General features: G+C 35.5%; 1 protein-coding gene across 4 annotated transcripts in view; it reads right to left on the bottom strand.

The window, feature by feature from the left end:
• Positions 1-21,990, bottom strand: part of KIAA1328 (KIAA1328 ortholog) — a 353,869-nt gene that overhangs the window by 282,880 nt on the left and 48,999 nt on the right. For all 4 annotated transcript variants that reach the window (XM_034996319.1, XM_034996318.1, XM_034996321.1 and 1 more), the window contains one exon: positions 13,279-13,394. In XM_034996319.1, the coding sequence (XP_034852210.1) occupies positions 13,279-13,394 (116 nt within the window). The remainder of the gene's footprint in view (positions 1-13,278; positions 13,395-21,990) is intronic.

The following is a 21,990-nucleotide window of genomic DNA, read 5'->3' on the forward strand; positions in this document are numbered from 1 at the left end:
CCAAAGAACAGGAGTTCTTGCAAAAATTTCAGTTGCCTCCTGACCTGTTAAACCAAACAACATTTCTATGCAAACAATCCTTTTATGCTGTATCAGTTTTATGCTATATCAGTTCTAATATATTTTTAGCAAGTAATCTGGGGCAAGAATCCTCTTAAAGCTGCTTGTTTACCCTATCTTGTCAGATTGCCAACCTTGCGTTTTGAACTTTGCAAAGTCAGCTCTGGCATAGCAGGTCCACCAAGAGTCAACAAACAGCACAATGCTGCCATGAGCTGTCAGAACATAAGAAAAGACGGGGCTCCAAAAGACCAAAGAGTGGCAGTACCTTCAGAGTGGGTACCAAAAAGACCCGAATCAACTCTCAAAACAATCCTTTAGCTTATTGCTCTGATTTAACATGTCCCAGCCATCGGATTGACAACATTCACAAAATCACCCACAAATGGTGCAGAAACAAAAGCTGACAGTACACACAGTCTAAAAAAGCAAGGAGTTTTTTCATAAAACCTGTCCTTCCATATCAGTTCTGTTACCTCATTGACATGCTCTTGGCCTCCCATCCTGCACCCTTCCCCCACCAAGCGACTTATTTTTTTCACATTGAACATCTCCTAAATGCATACTTTTTAAAAAGTTTAGATGCCAGAGAGTATTAACATAACAGTTTCCACCAAGAGGTATTACAATCCAGGTTAAGAAACAAAAGGAATAAAATTATAGAGAATACTTTCAGAACTAACACTGTGGTCTGATATATTCAAAGGCACTGAAAAATGCGCATCTCAAGATCAACGCTGCAGAAGCAGAATTCTAAATATTCATAAGGAACAAGATCTTTACTGAGACTCACCTCCTCAGTCAAGACAACAAAACTAACCCTAGTCAGGTAGATAGCTATTCGTAATGAACGAAGCATTTTGAGGAGAAAACCAGATTATAACATTTAATCCTGAAAGTTTTATTTCATAAACCTATTTATATGGAGACAGACTCTATATCTAAAAGTGCAGATTTTTTTAAATTTCCTTCGCCATTTGGGGGATGGAAAAGCATCCCTGATTTGTATATTAAAGCACAAGCATCTGTCCTACTGATGATATTCTAGGGAAGCACATTAGCATAAAATTTAACGATGTCAAATAAGTGGATGTGAAATAGGGACTGCGTAAAGACACTATTTCCAAGGCTGACAGAAACATCACTGTTTAGAAATGCAAATGAAACCATTATGTTCAATAATTATATGAAAATATGAACAGTTCAGCATGTTTTCCAGCCCTGATGGCGGTTAATGGGATGTACGCTTATGTAAATAACTACTATTAAAGCTAATGCTGAAAAAAACTAATAAATTCATACTAAAGCAACTGATTTAGTATGCTTTTAAACCCCAGCAGTGCTCACTTATTAGAAAAGAGTGCATTATTATGTTTAGAACTCATTACTGCTACAAGTCACTGCAACTCCATCAATTACCATGCATTAATGAAAATGGGACACATACAAAAAAAATTATTGCCTCTCAGCAGTTTTCTTTAAAGACAAAATCTAGGGGTATTACCATCATGGGGCCTTGTAGGGAACTTATCCGCACTATAATCTTTATTACTGAAACAGTACTCCCAGTATCATCACCCCATGGTATTTTGATCATAAAAAGGGCCAACTTTATGTACAAATATCAATATTTTACAAGATTGACCATTTAACATCAATAAGAAATGTTTAATATTTGAATTTTGGCACCTGGTCCCTTTTTTTAAAGGGAGGCTAAGAAATAAAAATACACAGAGGCAGTTATACCAACATTCCAAGATGTTCCCTGATCTAACAGATAAATGAGTTCTACATTCAGTTCTACATTTCTGTCTCAGTGAATTCTGTGGAACTAAGGTATTGGACTTTTAAGAACAAACCGAAAATTCCCTTTTGGGCCACAAGCTGGACTTTCCTGTGATACATTAAATATTTAGTACAAGAAATTAAGAAGCTAGAAAAGCCTTGTAGTTAAAAATTCAAGTTTAGCTAACACCTAACAGCAAGGAAATGCTGACAGGGCAGGAATGCAATATAGAAATGCCTTTGCTCTCACTCTACTTGTGGCAACTTTCACAATTTATTCTGTTTAACATATGTAATTAAAGTGATCCTTCACTGTTTTCTAGCATTCAGAAAAACACAAAACACCTCAGTACCTACTAAATGTGGAAACATTTGCTAAATCTCAGACACAGACTTGTTATATATCAGGAGTACATGTTTATTTCAAAAGTCTAACAGTCATATCAGTCCAAACATTTGCAGTTTTAGCTTTCATATGTTTATTCATCTCCCAAGAAGCTTTTACTACAATTTAGATATAGTATCACCAGGTGGTGGTAGAGTGCTATGATCATGCAGCTCCCCCAATAAAGTGTAAGTTTTCTCCCAAGAGTGACAGAGTGACTCGGGTATTACAACAATTCATTCATGTAACCATTATTTTTTGAGTACATACTGAGTACTATGCACTATACTAGATTCTCAGTATATAATACCACATAAGACAGAAATGATGTCCCATGAAGGAAACAGACAATAAATGAATATATAATAGCCTGCCAAGTGCTATGAATAATCAATGCCCATTTACAACTAAAAAAAGAAAAAAACAACAACTTCTTAGCAAACTAGGAAGAAAGCAAAAATTCCTTAGTGTGATAAAAGGCACCTATTAAAAACCTATAGCTAATATCAATCTTAAGGATGAAATACATATTTACCCCTAAGATATAAAACAAGGCAAGAATTTTCTCAGTCATCACTCCTCTTCAATACCTAACTAGAGGTACTGCAATAAAGCAAGAAAAAGAAATAAAAGGCATAAAGATTAGAAAGAACTAAAATTGTTTTTATTTGCAGATGCCATAACTGATGATAAAATCCTAAGGAATCTGTAAAACAACTATTAAAATTAACAAGTGACAATTTAGCAAGGTCAAAAGATAAAATCAGTACACAAAAGCAATTATTTCTAAATCCAACAATTATGAATTGAAGTTAAAACTAAATTGAACAAACTTTTCAAAACTAGCAGACTCTCTCCTGCTGACTAGAATGTGCACATGGGTGCTGAAGCTTGGAACTCCAAGTTAAAAAAGTGTGGCTCCCTAAAACCTATAGGAGTCAGTGTACCTGCCTAAAATTGCCAAAACTCAGACGTTCTTTTACATGGAAAATAAATATGTATCTTGTTTTGATTACTGTTACTTTGGTATTTCTTGCTATACACAAAAAAGCTTAATCCTGACATAGATTCATAAAATATCCTTAAGTATGCTCCACCCACTCTTAGCCTTTTCAGCTTTGTTTCTGCATTATTTTCCTCGAGATTTCTTCCATGCCTTGGAGATTCCTTAGCAATTCCTAACTGATTTCCCTTGGCAATTAGTTTTCTTAAAAATGCTTTAAAATTTTTAAAGAATGTTCCCTCATATAGCCAAAAACATTTTGCTTCAAAAAAATATATAGTCTCTTCGAAAATAGAAATCTAGTTATTCTCTGGACAACAGAAGTCTAAATGAGGACTCTAAAAGGGAAAAAAAATCTTCAAATAGATAGCATCTGAAATAAAATATTTGCAAGATTTATCAACTATGGCTTTATATCCATTTTGTATGTTGTAAACTTTTTCAGGGCAAGGAAATATTTTTGTAGACCTTAAATTTTTATAGAACATTTACAGTTTTGAAAAAAAAATTGCATATTTTAGCTCATTTGATCACCTTATGTGGTGAATAGTTCAGATATTATTAATATGTTGAAATTAAGACTTGCAAAGGTTTATCCATATCAAACACATAGTTTAAGGCAAAATTAAGTCAAGATTTCAAGTTTTATGATTCCAGTGCTAGAGTGTTCTTGATATACCCATTGAGATAAGTCGTATTTGAGACTTCCAATCTCTGATTAACTGAAAGTTTACAAAAAGGACTTTTCACATAATTTTTAAGGATAAAAAAGCTGCCTTAGCAGCATAAGCACTTCCCTGCTGTCCCAAATTACTATATAATACTATACAAAGATATACTTATAAATGCTGTGATACCGTTCAATGATTACACTTACCATCAAACTAAAACTTCCTCTCATTTCCTTAGCCTCTAGACTGCTTAACTTATCCTTGTGCTTCTAACACTGATGCCTTGGGGGTATTATCGTGACACAGAGGCATTTGGCAACTCTTCCTTGCATTAGACGAGTAGCTATTCTGTCACCATAGCATATAGGCTCTCTTCTCTATTGTCAAACTTCCTCTAGTACAAATTTCTCACTAGGGCAATTACTATTTCTAGTAGTAATTTCTTTTCTGTTGGTTTCACCTCCTGTTTACTTTTTTGCCTCTTGCCATTTTTCCTGTGTTTATCAGCTTTTGTGTGGAAAAAGATTTTATAGGCATGGCCCCAAAATAAAATACACACATCCTAACAACTATTTGAAAAACTGCCAACAGGAACACAACAAATATTATCTTTAGATATTTGGATTTTCTAGGCTACATTTATTTAGAAATTCAAGGACTTCTTAAGACGGTATTGACAGAAAGTACTATTTCTCCAGGATTTAAGAAAACAGCTCAATAAATTTGGATTTCTGTATTAACAAAAGATAAGGCATCAATCCTTACCATCTATCTATACGGAGAACTATTTCAGATACTCAGTTAACTTCTGATCATTACATGACTATACAATAATTAGTTTTACTACTTCTGAAAATTTAGAGCTTGGAAATGCAAAATCTTGGGTATAACTATGAAAATAAAAAAGGAAATGTTATTGTGTAAGTCTCTAACTGAAGTGAGGATATTACCATACTAAAGTTAAGAACACTAAGACAAATTTGATACTAAGTGCTTAATAATAAAGTCATTAATTACATTCTTCAAATCTAAGGCAATTAAAAGCTGTGGTATGGCAAATGGATTTAGCTGAAGAGATTAGGTCAGAATAGCCCTTTAAAGATCAGTAATACAAAAGACTAAACAAAATAATGAACTCTCCTGAACAATAATTATTATGAGACTGATTTACTGAAGGTCTAATTCTTCATGCAAGAACTACTGAAACTTTCCAAAGTAATTTTCAAATGTTAAAATGATGTTTTAAACTGATGTTAAACAGATTTAGTACTGTTTAGCCAGTGCAGAACTATCCTGAAAAAACTTTTTTAATTAAAGAGATGTACAAAAAAAAAATTTTTTTTTTTTTGCATTTCGGTCAGCTGAGCTTATTTACCTGTGTGCATCAAAAACAAATGAATCCCTTAGCCTCAAGAGGGCCATTTTAGAAGCCCCAACACACGTCTATTTGAATCCCAGTGTTACTCACTATAAAGCAACACTCTGGTGGTGCTAAGGCTCCCCATCTGGAGCCTTCAATAAGCCAAAGAAATAAAAACACTATCAAAATCAAACTTGGGTAGTAAAGCTGTTTGTTTTATTATACAATGGGTACACACCACAGATATTAAAAGGATCTCAGATACAGAAGGTGGAGAAATCCCTAAAAGCAAATCTCATAAAAAATAATACAAAATATTTTAAAAATAATTATTCAAAGTGCACTAATGCCAAACCAGGAGAATAAAAATAAAGGCAAATGATTAGAAATATTTGAAAACAAAATAATGTTTAGAAATACTACCCATGTACAGTTACACTGCAATACCTTTTCACCTTATCCTTAGAATAAAGAATAAAAATACCAAAGAACTAAGTACATGTTAAATACTAATTCTGCTCGGGCTGCCATGACAAAGTACCACAGACTAAGGGGCTTAAACAACAGAACTTTATTTTCTCACAGTTCTAGAGTCTGGCAAGTCCAACAACAAGGTCCTGCAGGGTTTGGTTTTCGGGGAGAGCTCTCTTCCTGGCCACCTTGCTGTGTCCTCCTCATAAGGTACAAGGCTGGGGGGTGGCGGGGAGGGAGAAGGGATGGAGAGAGAGAGATCTTACCTCCTTGCCTGCAACACCGCAGTTGCTCAAAGAACCGTAAGAAACACAAGTTAGGGCAATTAGTATAGGTATGAATTCTTCAAGAATTCTAAAAGCCTAGTACTATAAAAAAAAAATTATCAGAGAACAGGTCTTAAAGAGGTTCTGAAGAAGAAAATTAGAAAATTAGTAAAAGAAGCAATGACAAAGAAACAGAAATAAACTGTAATAAGCAGGAAAAACCAATGGATCTTTCCTACTTCATATGTAGGGACCACACAAGGGAGACATAAAAATGAAGGTCACATATGTTATGTGATATCAGTAACTGAGCATTTAAATGTCAAAATTAAGAATATGCATTTGATACTTTGGGCCATAAGAAGCCATGGAAAGGGATTAAAAAGCCAAGGGGATGTAATAAAAATAGTCCTTAAGAAAGATTAACCTGACAGCAGTGATGGAATGAAGTGGGTCAAAGGACAGTGGAGAAGGAGACAGTGATTAAAGGTAGAACGCAGAGAGGTGCCCAAGAAAACAGCAAAAAACAATGGGCTCAGAATTTCAGAGGGAAATGATAAAGGCTTGGTGACTGAATGAAAAAGCCAAAACACAAGAAAATCTCAGGAACATTCTACATGTCTGGATTTCTGGATAACTTAGGTTGAGTTCCAAAAAAAATTTTTAACCAGTTTTGAATAAAAAAGCACTGTATAATATAACCAACTTTCATTAAATTGTGCTTTAACTATAAAGTAAACTAGAAAAGCAAGGCTTATTGATCTTTGTATTATTCACTGCTGCAGAAATAATTTGTTATAATGGAAAGCCACTTGGTGTCAAAGGCTTTCACTCTTAAATGCAATGGGCTGTTTCAGTCACCTCTCCAGACCCGTATCTTATCTGTAAAATGAGAGTAAGAGTACCTGCCTCACTTAACTGTGTTATTGTGAGGATTAAAAAGTACATGGGAGGGGCACCTGGGTGCCTCAGTGGGTTGAGCATCTAACTCTTGATTTTGGCTCAGGTCATGATTTCAGGGTGGGGAGATCGAGCCCCGCCTTGGGCTCTGCATGGAACACAGAGTCTCCTTCCCCCCCCCCCCCCCCGCCCTGCTCTCTCTCAAACAAATAAAATCTTTAAAGAAAATAATAAAAAATAAAGAGTACACATGAAAGTGCTCTGTAAATAGTAAACTAATATACAAATGTAAGATGTCTTACTAAAATAAAAGTACTAGAAGTACTAAGAAATAATGGGGGATAAAAACAATTTAACATTATTTCAATGCCTCAGAATTATCACTATGAATGTTAACTACCGCACTGCATTTATTATATGAAAGCCTTGAGATATATCTAGGTAGCCAGAGTTCTAGACTGCTTGTATTTTCAGTTCTTATGTGGTTTTTAACAGTTTTCCTGTGAAGTCCCCTGTCAGTTTAAATATTCTCACTGTAGCTCCGAACCTTACTTCTAATTTTCTGCTTCTAATCTGCACTGGATTTATAAACTAGACACCAGATAATGAGTTTACTATTATCCATATGGCAGCTTCAGGAATTCTCATACAAGAAAAGTGCATACATAGGGGACCAGAGCAGGTGAGGAGTGCTTCTTTTTATTTTTATTCTTGGATGAGTTCCAGACAAGTAAAGCTGTAAATACACCACACTACCACAGAGTAACTTAACCCCTAAAGGCTTACTGGAATGAAATTAAGTATATGGATACAATTTTATAATTTTTTTTTATTTTCTGCAAACACTTATCCTCAATTCCTCCCTGTAGTTAGCATTAATATCCAAGTATTTTTAAGAGAACAAAATAATCCTTAAGAGAAGTTTAGGCAACAACAATAATAGTAATAATCAGTTCTTTCATTAGGCATGCTTATTTCTCTATAATACAAATGGAAAGAGTTATTTAATCTGTTATTATGATTTTAAATGACATTCCAGGGTAATATACAATAATAATGGTCCAAAACCTGCTAAAGTTATACAGCATCACAGAGCAAATAAAATGGTCTCAAGAAGTACAACTTCCACAGCATTAGAGATAATAATTAGATTAGTAGAACTATATTGTCTAGGGCTTGTTAAATTGAGTAAACTGACTTTATCCAAGAATACGAAATATATTCTGTCACCATAGAATTCAATTTATAAACATAAACAACAAAAACCCAGTATTTATTGAAAACAAAAAGGGTAAGATTCATCAGAGCTGATAAGTGCTTGGCAACATACTTCGCTACATTTGTATACCACACTGTCAAACACCAAAACACCCTCTCCTCTGCTAATCTTCATTTTAAGAAGATTAGAATTTTAATTCTCCCAAAACTATTTCCAAGACTAGAGGGTTTCCTGCCTTCTCTTATGATGGGCCAGAAAAATTAATTAGGAAGGAAAAATTTACCCTTTCTTTCGAAACTTATTTCAACTATCCTTCCCCACCCTTCCTACCCACCCAACAGCACTGCACCCAGATCTATGATAGAGACTCCTACAATGTGGTTCCTATCCTTGGCAAAAGTCCAACAGCAGATCATGCTAGTCTGACTCCTGTAGTAGAGATGTATAGTTAAATAGGAAGCTTTGAACATCCCTGTTATTCAAACCAGTGATTTCTTTTTACATAATTAGATAAAATTCTTGTGAACTTTCTCTAGTCTATTTCCAGCACACACATCCCGAGAAAGTTCCTCAAAAAGGAAATGTTTAAAATTCTTTCTTCCTAAAGCAAGGTTTCTAAAATGACCACCCAGGCAATGAGATCAAGGATCTGAGCTATAAGCACCTCTAAAGACCTCTTACTAAGTCCCAATCAGAGAAGAAATGGGAACAGACCAGGAAGAGAAAAAAACTTGTCAGTCCAGTTTCTGGGAGAGGAAAGTCAGATCTAGTTTCCTTTCAATGAGGACCCAATAGGTGTAAGCAGGACAGAGAAGTTACTCTTGCACAGAAATCAGAAGATAAAGCAGAGAGCAGATCACTTTCACTCTCCCGGTAGGCCTCGAAACTGCCTAGGCACTTGTATAACCTGATGAAAGCCATCAGAGCCCCAATGAGAAAGGCAAGGAAATGAGAAGGCATTATTAGCTATCCACATACTGTAGAAGAAAACAGAGACTCAGAACTAAGTTCCTTAGTTTTTCAAGGTTAGACACTAGCTTTTCAAAGTTAGACAGCTTACCAGCATGAAAACAGGATTTTGTCTCTAAAGCCACTGTACTTTCTTCTCTATCACTTCCCTTGTGCTGCCAGTTACAACAGCAAACATCAGACTTTACTTTCCTTCTGTAAGCTTTTGATATCATCCTGACCTGAGACATATGTTCTGAAAATACAATTAGCTCAAATATTAATGAACTTTTCTAATGGTCACATTCTCTGTGTCTTAAACTATTACCTGCTAATATGCTTCAGAACAATTCCTATTGGACATATTTCTCTCTAAGTTTCACATTTATCTCTCCTTTCATACTCATTTAGGTAGGCAAAAATCTACCAGGTTCATCAGACTGCTTTACTTGGTGAATGGTATATTCATTCACATAGTTAAGTTCTCAGGAAATAAGCACTGTTTGAAAACTGAAAATTACAAGAATTTTTATGTTTTACTAATAAATTCTCTATTCACTGTTAACAAATCTTCAAAAGCCTGGTCCAAATGCAAACACGTACAATATCTTTTCTCTTTTTCACCAAGGGACTGGTCTGTTTGTATAGTGCAATAAATCAACTGATTAGAACTTTTAAAACAAAAAACCCATAAATTTAGTATAACACATCTTTAAAATTCCAAAAATCAGAATTCATATAGTTCCTCACAGACTGTAAAGTGATCTAAAATTATCTGATTTCATGTATATGAAAGAGTCTGAATCATTCATGTATGATAGGTAAATGTATCTGTAGTTAAAATTATATTGTTTTAAATTATAACCTTGTTTTATGTTTCTAAGTTTTATAGGGTTTTATGTACTGTAAAATCGTCTATATTAACCTTTGACAGGTTTATGCTAGTAAAGGAGATTTGTACCTGAGTAATCTACTTGGAATAAAAACCATGGGTGTCACTGTTTTTAGATCATATCTTCCTCTCTCCTTTCTTCCACAGTTCCACAAATACCACCTATCTTTTGGTGATTCAAAAAAATCTTAAATGAATTATATTAACTAGACCATTTCAATTTTTGATAATGGTCTCACATTTACACCAATCTTCATTCACAATGATAATTAATGCTCAAGTCAAATCCTTTCATATTGTATGTAAAATGCTTCCAACTGTGACATATGTCTAAGTCTTTGACTTTATTGACATGCCTTTTCCTTTCCTTTTTAGCGTATAAGACAGATCAGGGGTCAGTAAACTTTTCTGTAGAGAGCCAGAAGTAAATATTTTAGGCTAAGCCAGCCACAGGGTCTTTGTTGCAACTGCTCAGCTGGCAGCTGCAGTGCAAAAGCAGCCACAGGTAACACATGAATGAATGGGCGCAGGTGGATGTAGCTGGCACCCTACTGGATTTGGCCCCTGGCAGTAGCTTACTGATTCCTGAGCCACGTCATTGGAAAAAGAGGAAAAATTGTGCTACTACAATCACCTGGGGTATCTTACTACTTAGGCTGACAGAGGAAACTATTCATAGCCATGCTGAATTTACACTTCAGCACTAAATCCATTAATCTTGACTCAAAGAGTGCTAAAATGTAATAGTCCACCAAAATTAGATTTAACTTTTCCAGATAGCTACATATTTTGGTTAAGCATATTACCAAATAAATAAGGCCTTAACTGTGGCCAGGCTTTCAAACTTGTCTACTATCTCCCCTTCTCACCTTATTTCCCTACTTTACCCCAATTCCACTGGACATAATACTAATTTCTTTTGTCTCAGGAAGGCCAAGACATCATCACCTCCCCCTCCCCTTATATAGAAAAAGGTTTCTATTTCCCCTACTTCTGCTACCAGATAGAGTTGGAGGCTGACTTCATTACCAACCCCCTTCTCCATCGCTGCCTTTCACTCTATAAATTGGACAAGGTAAATGCCTACTTTCTCAGCCCTTCCTGCAGCTTAGCATGGCCATGTAATAAAGTTCAGGATAATAAATATCTCATGGAAGACTACTGGAGGCTGGGGGATTGGGAATATGGGGAGTGGGGTGGGGAAAGCCCTGAGAAAGAGTTCACATTTTTTTAAAAAAAGGAGACCGCCAAGGGCGCCTGGGTGGCTCAGCTGGTTAAGCGACTGCCTTCGGCTCAGGTCATGATCCTGGAGTCCCGGAATCGAGTCCCACATTGGGCTCCTTGCTCAGCAGGGAGTCTGCTTCTCCCTCTGACCCTCCTCCCTCTCATGCTCTCTGTCTCTCATTCTCTCTCTTGCAAATAAATAAAATCTTAAAAAAAAAGGAGACAGTCACAACTGCCCGAACTCCTTCCTCCCCTTTCTTCCTGACTTAGGGCAAAGATGATACCTGAAATTACAGCAACGATTCTACAGTCTGAAATTCCGCAACCATTAGAACAAGCTAAGAGAACTGTGGAGATCCAGTGCTGAAAATTTTAAGCCACTGAAGCAATGCCAGAGGCTACTTATCTCCACAGTTGTTTCGTGGGAAAAAAGCAGACGCTGTAAAATGAGAATTTTTGTTACAAATAAAAATATTCCTAATCTGCCTTTTCTTGGAAGTCCAAGTCTTCATTCCTTGTGACAAATGAAGGACCCGAAATGGCTGAGCACAGTTTGTTGTGAGTTCTGACTACACAGCACTACTTTAACCCAGAGAGAGAAAAGTAGCAGGAAGAAAATCACAAAAGAGGGTCTAACCTGAGAGTTGACAGCCTCATACAATAAAGTCAATGAAGGCGGTGCCTGGGTGGCTCAGCTGGTTAAGCGTCGGCCTTCTGCTCAGAGCATGATCCCAGGGTCCTGGGATCGAGCCCCACGTTGGGCTCCTTGCTCAATGGGGAGGCTGCTTCTCCCTCTCCTCCCCACCACCTGTGCTCTCTCTCATTATCTCTGTCTCTCTCTCTCAAATAAATAAAATCTTTTAAAAAATCTATAAAAAATAAAAAATAAATAAATAAAAATAATAAAGTCAATGAAGGAAAAGAAAGGAGAAGATCCAAGATGATTATTCAAATGCTAAAAGTTATAGAAAAGAAATAATTGAGAAAGTACACTTTTAGAATTATGGGGAAATAAACTTTATAAATGTTCTACTCAGCGAATCAAACCTGAAAATTCTGATTATATTAATTTCCAATTGTGTATTCCTACTTTTTGGAAAAAAAAAAAGAAATTCAGAACTCATTTTTTACAGTTACATTTTTATGCTTTTTCCCAAGTGACTTAATTTACCTTTATGTTTCTATTTCCCTGGTATTCACAGAGGTATAGTTATTGTCCATGTATGATCATTTTTAACACTCGAAGAATCTTTGAAATAATTATTAACGATCAAGTTAATGATGATATTGCCAATAAGGGCACTGGTTCCTTCAAGTATTCATATACTAGGTTAGCTGGCCAATCCTCACCCTAACTTTAGGGACAGTCACTTCTCTTTTATATCAATACCATTGCAAAAACATCCAAAGATAAGTAGCCCAGTCAACAGAAACTTCAGAAATATGCTTATTTTAACTCGCATATCCCTTAATAGGTAATGAAGTCTTAAGTTAAAATACCAGTTTTTATTTTACTTTCTTACAAATAATGCAATATAACACACACACACACACACACAAACTCATACACACACCTCTCTCTCTAGTTCTAAACCCAACAGTCTTCTCCTCCATGAGAATTTTGGTGGTATTATGTTGCAATGTAAACACTTATCAATTATAACATCTACAAATTACAATGGATTTTTTTTTAAATTTTTATGATTCCAGAGTAGAATTCCTTAGGGCTGTCAAAGCTTTAGCTAGAAAGAATGCCAAATAAAAGAGGTTTCAGGCTCAATTAGAGTAGTGGGACAGAATCTAGTAAAGCTCCAACACTACATTTTAATGCCCAAATCTCTTATTGTCTTTTTTAGTTGACAAATATGTGCTCCGCAGTATAATAGCAGCAGAACAGCTGGGTGGCCATATCAAGCACAAAGGAAGTAACAGCACATGCTGTTAAGTGTCGTTTTGATTGCCTAAAAATGGCAGCTCGTGCAGATTTATTCCCTGTTATAAATTAGAACAATTATTTCTCTGGAGTTTACATTTTCTTCATGGAAGAGCCAAACTTCTTGCACATTAAAAAAAGGGCATTTTCAAAAAGGATATCTTCCCTTTCTTTGATGATCAGATCATTCTGTTCTTCCAACTGCCTGATCTTCTTCTCAAATGATTCCTGCTCAGCTCGGAATCGTTCTTCGGTCACCTCCTTTTCCTCACTTACTCTGAAATACAAAAATGAAAAGAAAATGCCTATGAGAATAAGAAAATATGAGCCTAGAGCTGTCATTTACCAAAATTAGATTTCTTCCAGAGGTGTGCTGATTTCTTAAGGGATAATCTATGCTAGGCTTTTTAAAAAAACTAACCTCTCATAAGGCAATCTTGCATACCTTTGTAATAAAATATGAATATGATTTTTACATCAAAAATATTCCCAATCATCAGAAGTATCTTAAATATGGAAAGTCCTACATAGAATATAAGTTCCCAAATTGTAATCCAGGACAGAAAAATATCCAAACTAAAAACACAGTTTCATTTCTTATCAAAACAGGCACAATCAATTTATTTTGATTTGAATCTTTTTCATATTTTTATTTAAATCCTGTCAATGAGATATACAGTCTATATATCTCTGAAACATTTCATTAAATATACACAGGCAATTTTACTCTTTTCCTTGGTACTGATACCCTGCATTCCTCAGTAGCATATAAGTAACTAGACTAGAATAAAAAGATGGTATTAACATTAAAAAAGGTTTGCATTACAACTATTCTTAGTCCAAAAAGAATTACAAAGTGTTAAAAAACACTGACCAAAAAAATCTGTATCTTTAATGTTTAACTCTGAAAAGTATTCCAACTCGATCCCATCAAAAAGGTGGCTTCTGACAAGAGCACAGGGGGAAAAATCGTTTAAAAACCCCAATTAAACAAGAACAACATGAAAACTTACCTTAAAATGACAACCCTAATTCTCATGTTACTCTGTGCATAGAAATGTTAGCCCTGAATTTTTCTGTTACTGGTGCTTATGCCTCCAAAGAGAGTACAACATTTATCCTACAAGATCACACAGCAATATGTGTAAAGGAAACCACAGGGACTCCTCTGAGCTCCTGAATTTACTTCCTTCCAGACCCCAGCTCTATGACAGCAATTTCTGAATAACATGAACTCGACAGCCTTTCCTTTGTTGCTAACCTTCTGGTGAAGATACTTGAAATCAATGAAGTAAAAGAATGAAAATTGGATTTTTGAATGTTTGAGTTGATTGCATCCTGTCTTTGAGATAATTTACATGAAAGTGCATGGCACACAATAGTGTTCAAAAAAGAGGTTTATGTCTTCTTGCTCATCATGACATTAAAATCATTTCCCCAACCCCTATTATTCATGTTTAGATACTATTAGGTCCATGAATGGGACTCAGGCCCTTCCTTCTAAGAAGGTAAACTCTAAAACTGATAACAAGTACAAAGAATGCAGACAAATAGACATATGAGGACAATTTATCCCCTGGTCTCAGGTTATCCTGCCTCCATTGTTGCCATCCCTTTCCAAGGCCTTCCCCTTTGCTGCCATTACTCTCAAGCATACTTGCCCTACCTTTCAAAATAATTCCTGCTGCCTCCCAGTTTTTCTAGAATTGTCAAACATTTGAACCATGAATTATTTTTTACCATCTAAATCTTCAATCTGTCAGCCAGCTTCTGAAACACCTTTGCCAAGATACTGTTCCAAATCAAGTAAACCCCCAAAATGCAAAGTGGAAAACCATGTATACATGGGGACACTGGAAAACTGTGCTTATTTCTTTAAGCATCATTATTCTCATCCATGAAGAAAAAAGCTAGACTAGACAATTGTTAAAATTCTCTCCAGCTAAAGTTCTATAATTTCCTTCACTATACTATAAATATCCTAATACTGTATATACATCCTTTATAAATATGGAGAGCTTTTGTAAAGGAATAAGAAAGAAGTTCTCAAACATTTGGTCAAGGTGCAAGGCATACAATACTATAATCTAGGCAAAAGATATAGCCATAGGATGAGAGAGAAAGTAGATAAGAGAAATACTAAAAAGCATAAAAATGCAAAATTTAGCATAACATAAGAAGTGACAAATATGTAGGATTACGCATAAAATAAAGATGAGGGGCACCTGGCTGGCTAAGTCAGAAGAGCAAGCGACTCCTGATCTCAGGGTCCTGAGTTTGAGCCCCACCTTGGGTGTACAGATTACTAAAAACAATAAATAAACTTAAAAAAAATAAGCATGAAATAAGTGATGCTATATATTGTTAGGAGAGAAAAAGCACTGTCAAGGTGAGAAAATGTAGTTTTCTAAGTGTAGCAAAATCTCTCCCCGTTTAGATTGATAAAATCCTAAAAATAAGACTAGAGAATAAAATCTGTAAGTACATAAGAAAACATTTATTTTCATCTAATTATTAAAAAATATTTACTCAAGGGCACCTGGTGGCTCAGTCAGTTAAGTGTCTGCCTTCAGCTCAGGTCATGATCCCAGAGTCCTGGGATCCAGCCCCTGTCAGGCTCCCTGCTCAGAGGGGAGTCTGCTTTTCCCTCTCCCCCTGCCCCTCCCCCGATGGTGCTCGCTGGCACGCACCTGCACACTCACTCTCTCAAATGCACACTCTCTCTCTCAAATAAATAAAATCTTAAAAAAAATTTACTGAATGCCTACTATAGAAAAAAAATAATCAACGTAACTTTAGTCAGTTACAGGGTATCCAAAAGGAACATAACAATGGCTCTCTATCAGTTCAAGACTATTCTTAAAGGCCCCTATAAATATAAGGAATGGTCGAAAGATCTGCTTCATCAGCAAGCAATGCTCCGGGGTCAGAAAAATGGTAAAAAAAAAAAAAAAAAAAAAAAAAAAAGAAGGTAGAATGCCAAGTTTACCTTAACATTAAACTAAACACAGAGACTATCTCTAGAGCCTACCAGGTCAAAACACGTAGGTATTCACCAACATTCACTTATTCCCTTTGTTGGGCCTGAAGGAGATTCATGAAAACTCTTAAGGATCATTGAGGGCAAAAATGCTTATAGATATATCTCATAATGCCAGAGTCTACAATGAGCTTTTCCCAAAACATAAGTACTCTATCTAGAAAAATCACTCTTCTAAATTTAGTTTCTGGAGTATGTTTGAAAAATTTGTTGCTACACTATTTATACAGGGCTTTTTTGTTTTAATCTTTTGTGTTATGCTACTCTGATTAGACTACTCTTTAGCAATTATTATACTCTGGAAGGTTATAGACTTAAGCACAAAAGGCAAACACTTCTTCTACAGGCCTATCTAAAGATATGTATTGCTTCTTTGTGGCCTATTAGCCTAGTTAATATGAGCATATATATTAATACAACCTTTAAATGCAGAGGACTTGCCAATAAAACAGCCTCCAGATTTGATATCTACTCTGAAATCTGTCTTCTTTTTAAATTTATGTTCAATAATATTTCCCTTGAGGTATATGTATAAGAAAATACCTGGTATCATGATCTACATTTTTCATTAAAGCATTCTAAGACCACAAAGTAACATAAGAAGACCTAATCCTCTACCTCATGTGGAGCATAGAAATTAATTCATTAAGAAAATGAGAATCTAAGCACAGGGAAGGGAAATATTTGACCAACAGGATTAAAAAGTTAAAACTGGCCAACAACTTTGTAATATAACTTGAAGTCCGGAATTGTGATGCTCCCACTTTGTTTTTCTTTTTCAAGATTGCTTTGGCTATGCAGGGTCAGCAAACAGCAAACAATTAGGATTGTTTGTTCTAGCTCTGTGAAAAATGCTGGTGGTATTTTGATAGGGACTGAATTAAATGTGTAGATTGCTTCGGGTAGTATAGACATTTTAACAATACTTGCTCTTCCAATCTGTGAGTATGGAACGTTTCTCCATTTCTTTGTGTCATCCTCAGTGTCTTTACTAAGTGTTCTATGGTTTTCAGAGTGTAGAGATCTTTTACCTCTTCGGTTAGATTTATTCCTAGGTATCTTACGGTTTTTGGTTCAACTGTAAATGGTATTGATTCCTTGATTTCTCTTTCTGCTTCTTCATTTTTAGTGTGTAGAAATGCAACAGATTTCTGTATGTTGATTTTATATCCTGCAACTTTGCTGAATTTTTGTATCAGTTCTAGCAAATTTTTGGTAGAGTCTTTTGGGTTTTCTACACAGAGTATCATGTCATCTGCAAATAGTGATAATTTTACTTCTTTCTTGCCAATTTGGATCCCTTTTATTTCTTTTTGTTGTCTGATTGTTGAAGCTCTAGTCATTAAGACAGTATGGTATTGGCACAAAAACAGACACATAAATCAATGGAACAGAAGAGAAAACCAAGAAATGGACCCACAATCACATAGTCAACTAATCTTTGACAAAGCAGGAAAGAATATCCAATGGAAAAAAGACAGTCTCTTCAACAAATGGTGTTGGAAAAACTGGACAGCAACATGTAGAAGAATGAAACTGCACCATTTTCTTACACCATACACAAAAATAAATTAAAAATGGATGAAAGACCTAAATGTGAGATAGGAAATGAACAAAATCCTAGAGGAGAACAGAGGCAGCAACCTCTCTGACCTTGGCCATAGCAACTTCTTACTAGACACATCTCCAGAGGCAAGGGAAACAAAACCAAAAATGAACCATTGGGACTTCATCAAGATAAAAGGTTTCTCTACAGCAAAGGAAACAATCAACAAAACTAAAAGGCAGCCCACAGAATGGGAGAAGATATTTACAAATGACATATCCGATAAAGGGTTAGTATCCAAAATCTATAAAGAACTTTTCAAATTCAACACCCAAAAAACAAATAATCCAGTTAACAAATGGGCAAAAGACATGAATAGACATTTTTCTAAAGAAGACATCCAGATGGCCAACAGACACATGAAAAGATGCTCAACATCACTCATCATCAGGGAAGTAAATCAAAACCACAATGAGATACCACCTCGTACCTGTCAGAATGGCTAAAATTAACAAGATGTTGGAGAGAATGAGGAGAAAGGGGAACACTCTTACACTATTGGTGAGAATGCAAACTGGTGTGGTGACTCTGGGAAACAGTTTGGCAGTTTCTCGAAAAGTTAAAAATGGAACTACCCTACCACCCAGCAATTGCACTACTAGGTATTTACCCAAAGAATACAAAAATACTGACTTGAAGGGGTACACGCATCCCGATGTTTATAACAGCACTATCAACAGTAGCCAAACTATGGAAAAAGCCGAAAATGTCCACTGACTGATGAATGGATAAAGAAGATGTGGTATAGGGGCGCCTGGGTGGCTCAGTCAGTTAAGTGGCTGCCTTCGGCTCAGGTCATGATCCTGGGGTCCTGGGATCGAGCCCCACATCTGGTTCCCTGCTCACGGAGAACCTGCTTCTCCCTCTCCCTCTGCCTGCCACTCTGCCTACTTGTGCTCTCTCTATCTCTCTGTCAAATAAATAAATAATAAAAAACAAAAAAAAAGAAGATGTGGTATATATACAATGGAATATTACTCAGTCATCAAAAAGAATGAAATCTTGCCATTTGCAGTGATATGGTTGGAGCTAGAGTGTATTTTGCTAAGCAAAATAAGTCAGTCAGAGAAAGACAAATACCATATGATTTCACTCATATGTGGAATTTAAGAAACAAAACAGATGAACATATGGGAGGGGGAATAAAGGAGAGAGGGAAGCAAACCATAAGAGACTCTTAACTATAGAGAACAAACTGATGGTTGATGGAGGGGAAATGGGCGGGGGATGGGCTAAATGGGTGATGGGTATCCAGGAGGGCACTTATGGTAAGCACTGGGTGTTATATGTAAGGGATGAATCACTGATTTCTACTCCTGAAACCTATATTACACTACACGTTCACCAACTAGAATCTAAATAAAAACTTGAAAAAAAATGCATCTACTTAAAAAAGTTAAAACTGGACAAGATAATATTCCAAGTGTTATTTTGTTAATTATTTACAAGAAGGACCAATACCCTGTTCATGAAGTAAGAAATCACCATTTTCAGCATTTCTTTAATGCCTCAATGTATTCCTTCAAAAACTTCCACAAAACATACTCTCATCTATCAAGAAAAGAGAATTTATATCCTTAGAGTTGGATGGTCAGGGTGAAAATTGTGACAAAAGTACTGAATTTCTTTGAAGTCTTATTTTTTTGCTTAAACATCCCTGCACATTTTGTATTTTTCTACATAAAACAATCTTTTCTATTTTAATATAAAACATTTTCCCACACTCATCTATTCTTAATTTTCTGGTAAAACTAGCATTCTAGAAAAAGATTTATTTTATAGCTTTGCATAACCATGATGTTCTTCCAGATACTCCATGAATGGGTACTTTTACACTAATGGGAAAAGACAAGGTCAAGGTGGCAAAGCCTCTATTCTAAAGAGAATTGCACCTCACCCTCTGGTCAACCAGATAAATTTCTTGCCCTGTTTAATGTCTTGCGTTTGGGAGCTGGGTACACTGGTTCCATTTTTTAAATTCTGAATATCAATTTAGTAGTAGGTATGATTTAGAGAAGGAAATATAATAGGACATTTGATAAAGAGAAAGAGACATACTGTTTTCAAGTAAAAGTAAATACATGGTGAAAAATAAAAGAACTATTATCATTAAAAAATATTTTGGTGCAATCACCTTAATACCCTCTTCACAAATTGTAACATTTGGTTGTTATTTTAAAAGTATCGTCCAAAGAACACAGATGCTTTAAGAAATCAGAGACATAACAATCTATGTCAAAAGGGCTCTAAGAACTACAGAGTAATATCAAATGAATGTAGTGCAAAAATCCTCAAAAAAAAAAAAAAAGAATACTAGCAAACAGAATCCAGAAACATAACAAAAGGATTCTATATCATGACCAGTTGCGATTTATCCCAGGAATTAAAAGTTGGTTTAGGGCGCCTGGGTGGCTCAGTTGGTTAAGCAACTGCCTTCAGCTCAGGTCATGATCCTGGAGTCCCGGGATCGAGTCCCGCATCGGGCTCCCTGCTCAGCAAGGAGCCTGCTTCTCCCTCTGACCCTCCCCCCTCTCATGCTCTCTCTCTCTCATTCTCTCTCTCAAATAAATAAATAAAATCTTTTAAAAAAAAAAAGAAAAGTTGGTTTAACATTCAAAAATCAATTAATGTAATACAACATATCAATAAAACAAAGGACAAAAACCACATGATCATCTAAGCAGATTTGGAAAAATGAAAAAATCCAACAATGATTCATGATTAAAAAAAGAAAAAAACTCAAAAACATAAAAAGACAAGGGAATTTCCTCAATCTAAAAATAGGCTATTTATGAAAAATGCATTATCTAATATACCATATCTAATAGAAAAAGATCAAATGCTTTCCCCCCCTATGATCAGCAATAAGACAAGGATGCCTGCTCTTGCCACTTCAGCTCATATTGTACTGGAGATTACAACCAGGGCAATTAAGTAGGAAAAAAGAAATAAAAAGCATTTGGATTCTAAAAGAAGTAAAACCATCTCTACTGCACATGACATGCTTTTGTATACAAAAAATCTAAGAAATCCACTAAAAAACTATTATAACTAATGAAGGAGTTCAGTGGGGTTACAGGATACAAGATCAATGTACAAAAGTCAATTGTATATTTATGCACTAGCAGTAAATAACCCCAAGAGGAAATCAAGGAAACAATTCTATTTATATTTGCATCAAGAAAAATAAAGTACAAAGGAATAAATTCAACAGGAGAAGCAAGACTTGTACACTGAAAGCTAAAAAAAACACTGTCAAAAGAAATTAACAACCTGAATAAATGGAAAGGCATTCCATGTTCATGATTGGAAGACTTAATATTGTTAGGACTGACCTTCAGATTCAACTCAATCTCTACCAAAATCTCAGCTGGTTTATTTGCAGAAACTGACAAACTGACCCAACTCTAAAAGTAATATGGAAATGAAAGGGACCAAAATATCTAAAACATTCTTTAAAAAGGAGAAAAAGATGGAGGACTCACATTTTCCAATTTTAAAACTTAGTTCAAAACCATAGTAATCACGACAATGTGGTTGCTTGCATGAAGATAGACACAGGAAACAATGGAACATAAATAAATATTCACATTTACGGTACATTGATTTTTCAACCAGGGTATAAAGAAAATCAAAGAGAAAGAATAGTCTTTTCAACAAATAGTGCTGGAACAACTTGCTATCCATATGCAAAAGAATAAAGTTGGACCCCTACCTCACACCACATAAAAAAAATTAACACTAATTGAATCAAAGACCAAAATGTAAGAGCTAAAACTATAAACTCCTGGAAGAAAATAGAAACATACATCTTTGTGATCTTGGATTAGGAAATGGTTTCTTAGACATGTATAACATCAAAAACCATAATCTATGAAAGAAAAATAGATAAATTGGACTTCATCAAAATTAAAAACTTTTGTGTGTGTTTTAAAGATTTTATTTATTTATTTGTCAGAGAGAGAGAGAGCGCGCGCACACAAGCAGGGGGAGTGGGCAGGCAAAGGCAAAAACAGGCTCCCCGCTGAGCAAGAACCCCAATGTGGGACTTGATCCCAGGGCCCTGCATCATGACCTGAGCCAAAGGCAGACACTTAACTGACTGAACCACCCAGGCATCCCCCAAATTTTTGTGTTTCAAATGACCCCTTCAAAAAAGTAAAAAACTATGCACAGAATGGATGAAATTTTTGCAAATAATATATCTCATAAGAGACCTGAATGGAG

This window comes from Mirounga leonina, unplaced genomic scaffold (assembly GCF_011800145.1).
Source record: "Mirounga leonina isolate KUSES-001 unplaced genomic scaffold, KU_Mleo_1.0 Mir_93, whole genome shotgun sequence".
Classification (NCBI taxonomy): domain Eukaryota; kingdom Metazoa; phylum Chordata; class Mammalia; order Carnivora; family Phocidae; genus Mirounga; species Mirounga leonina.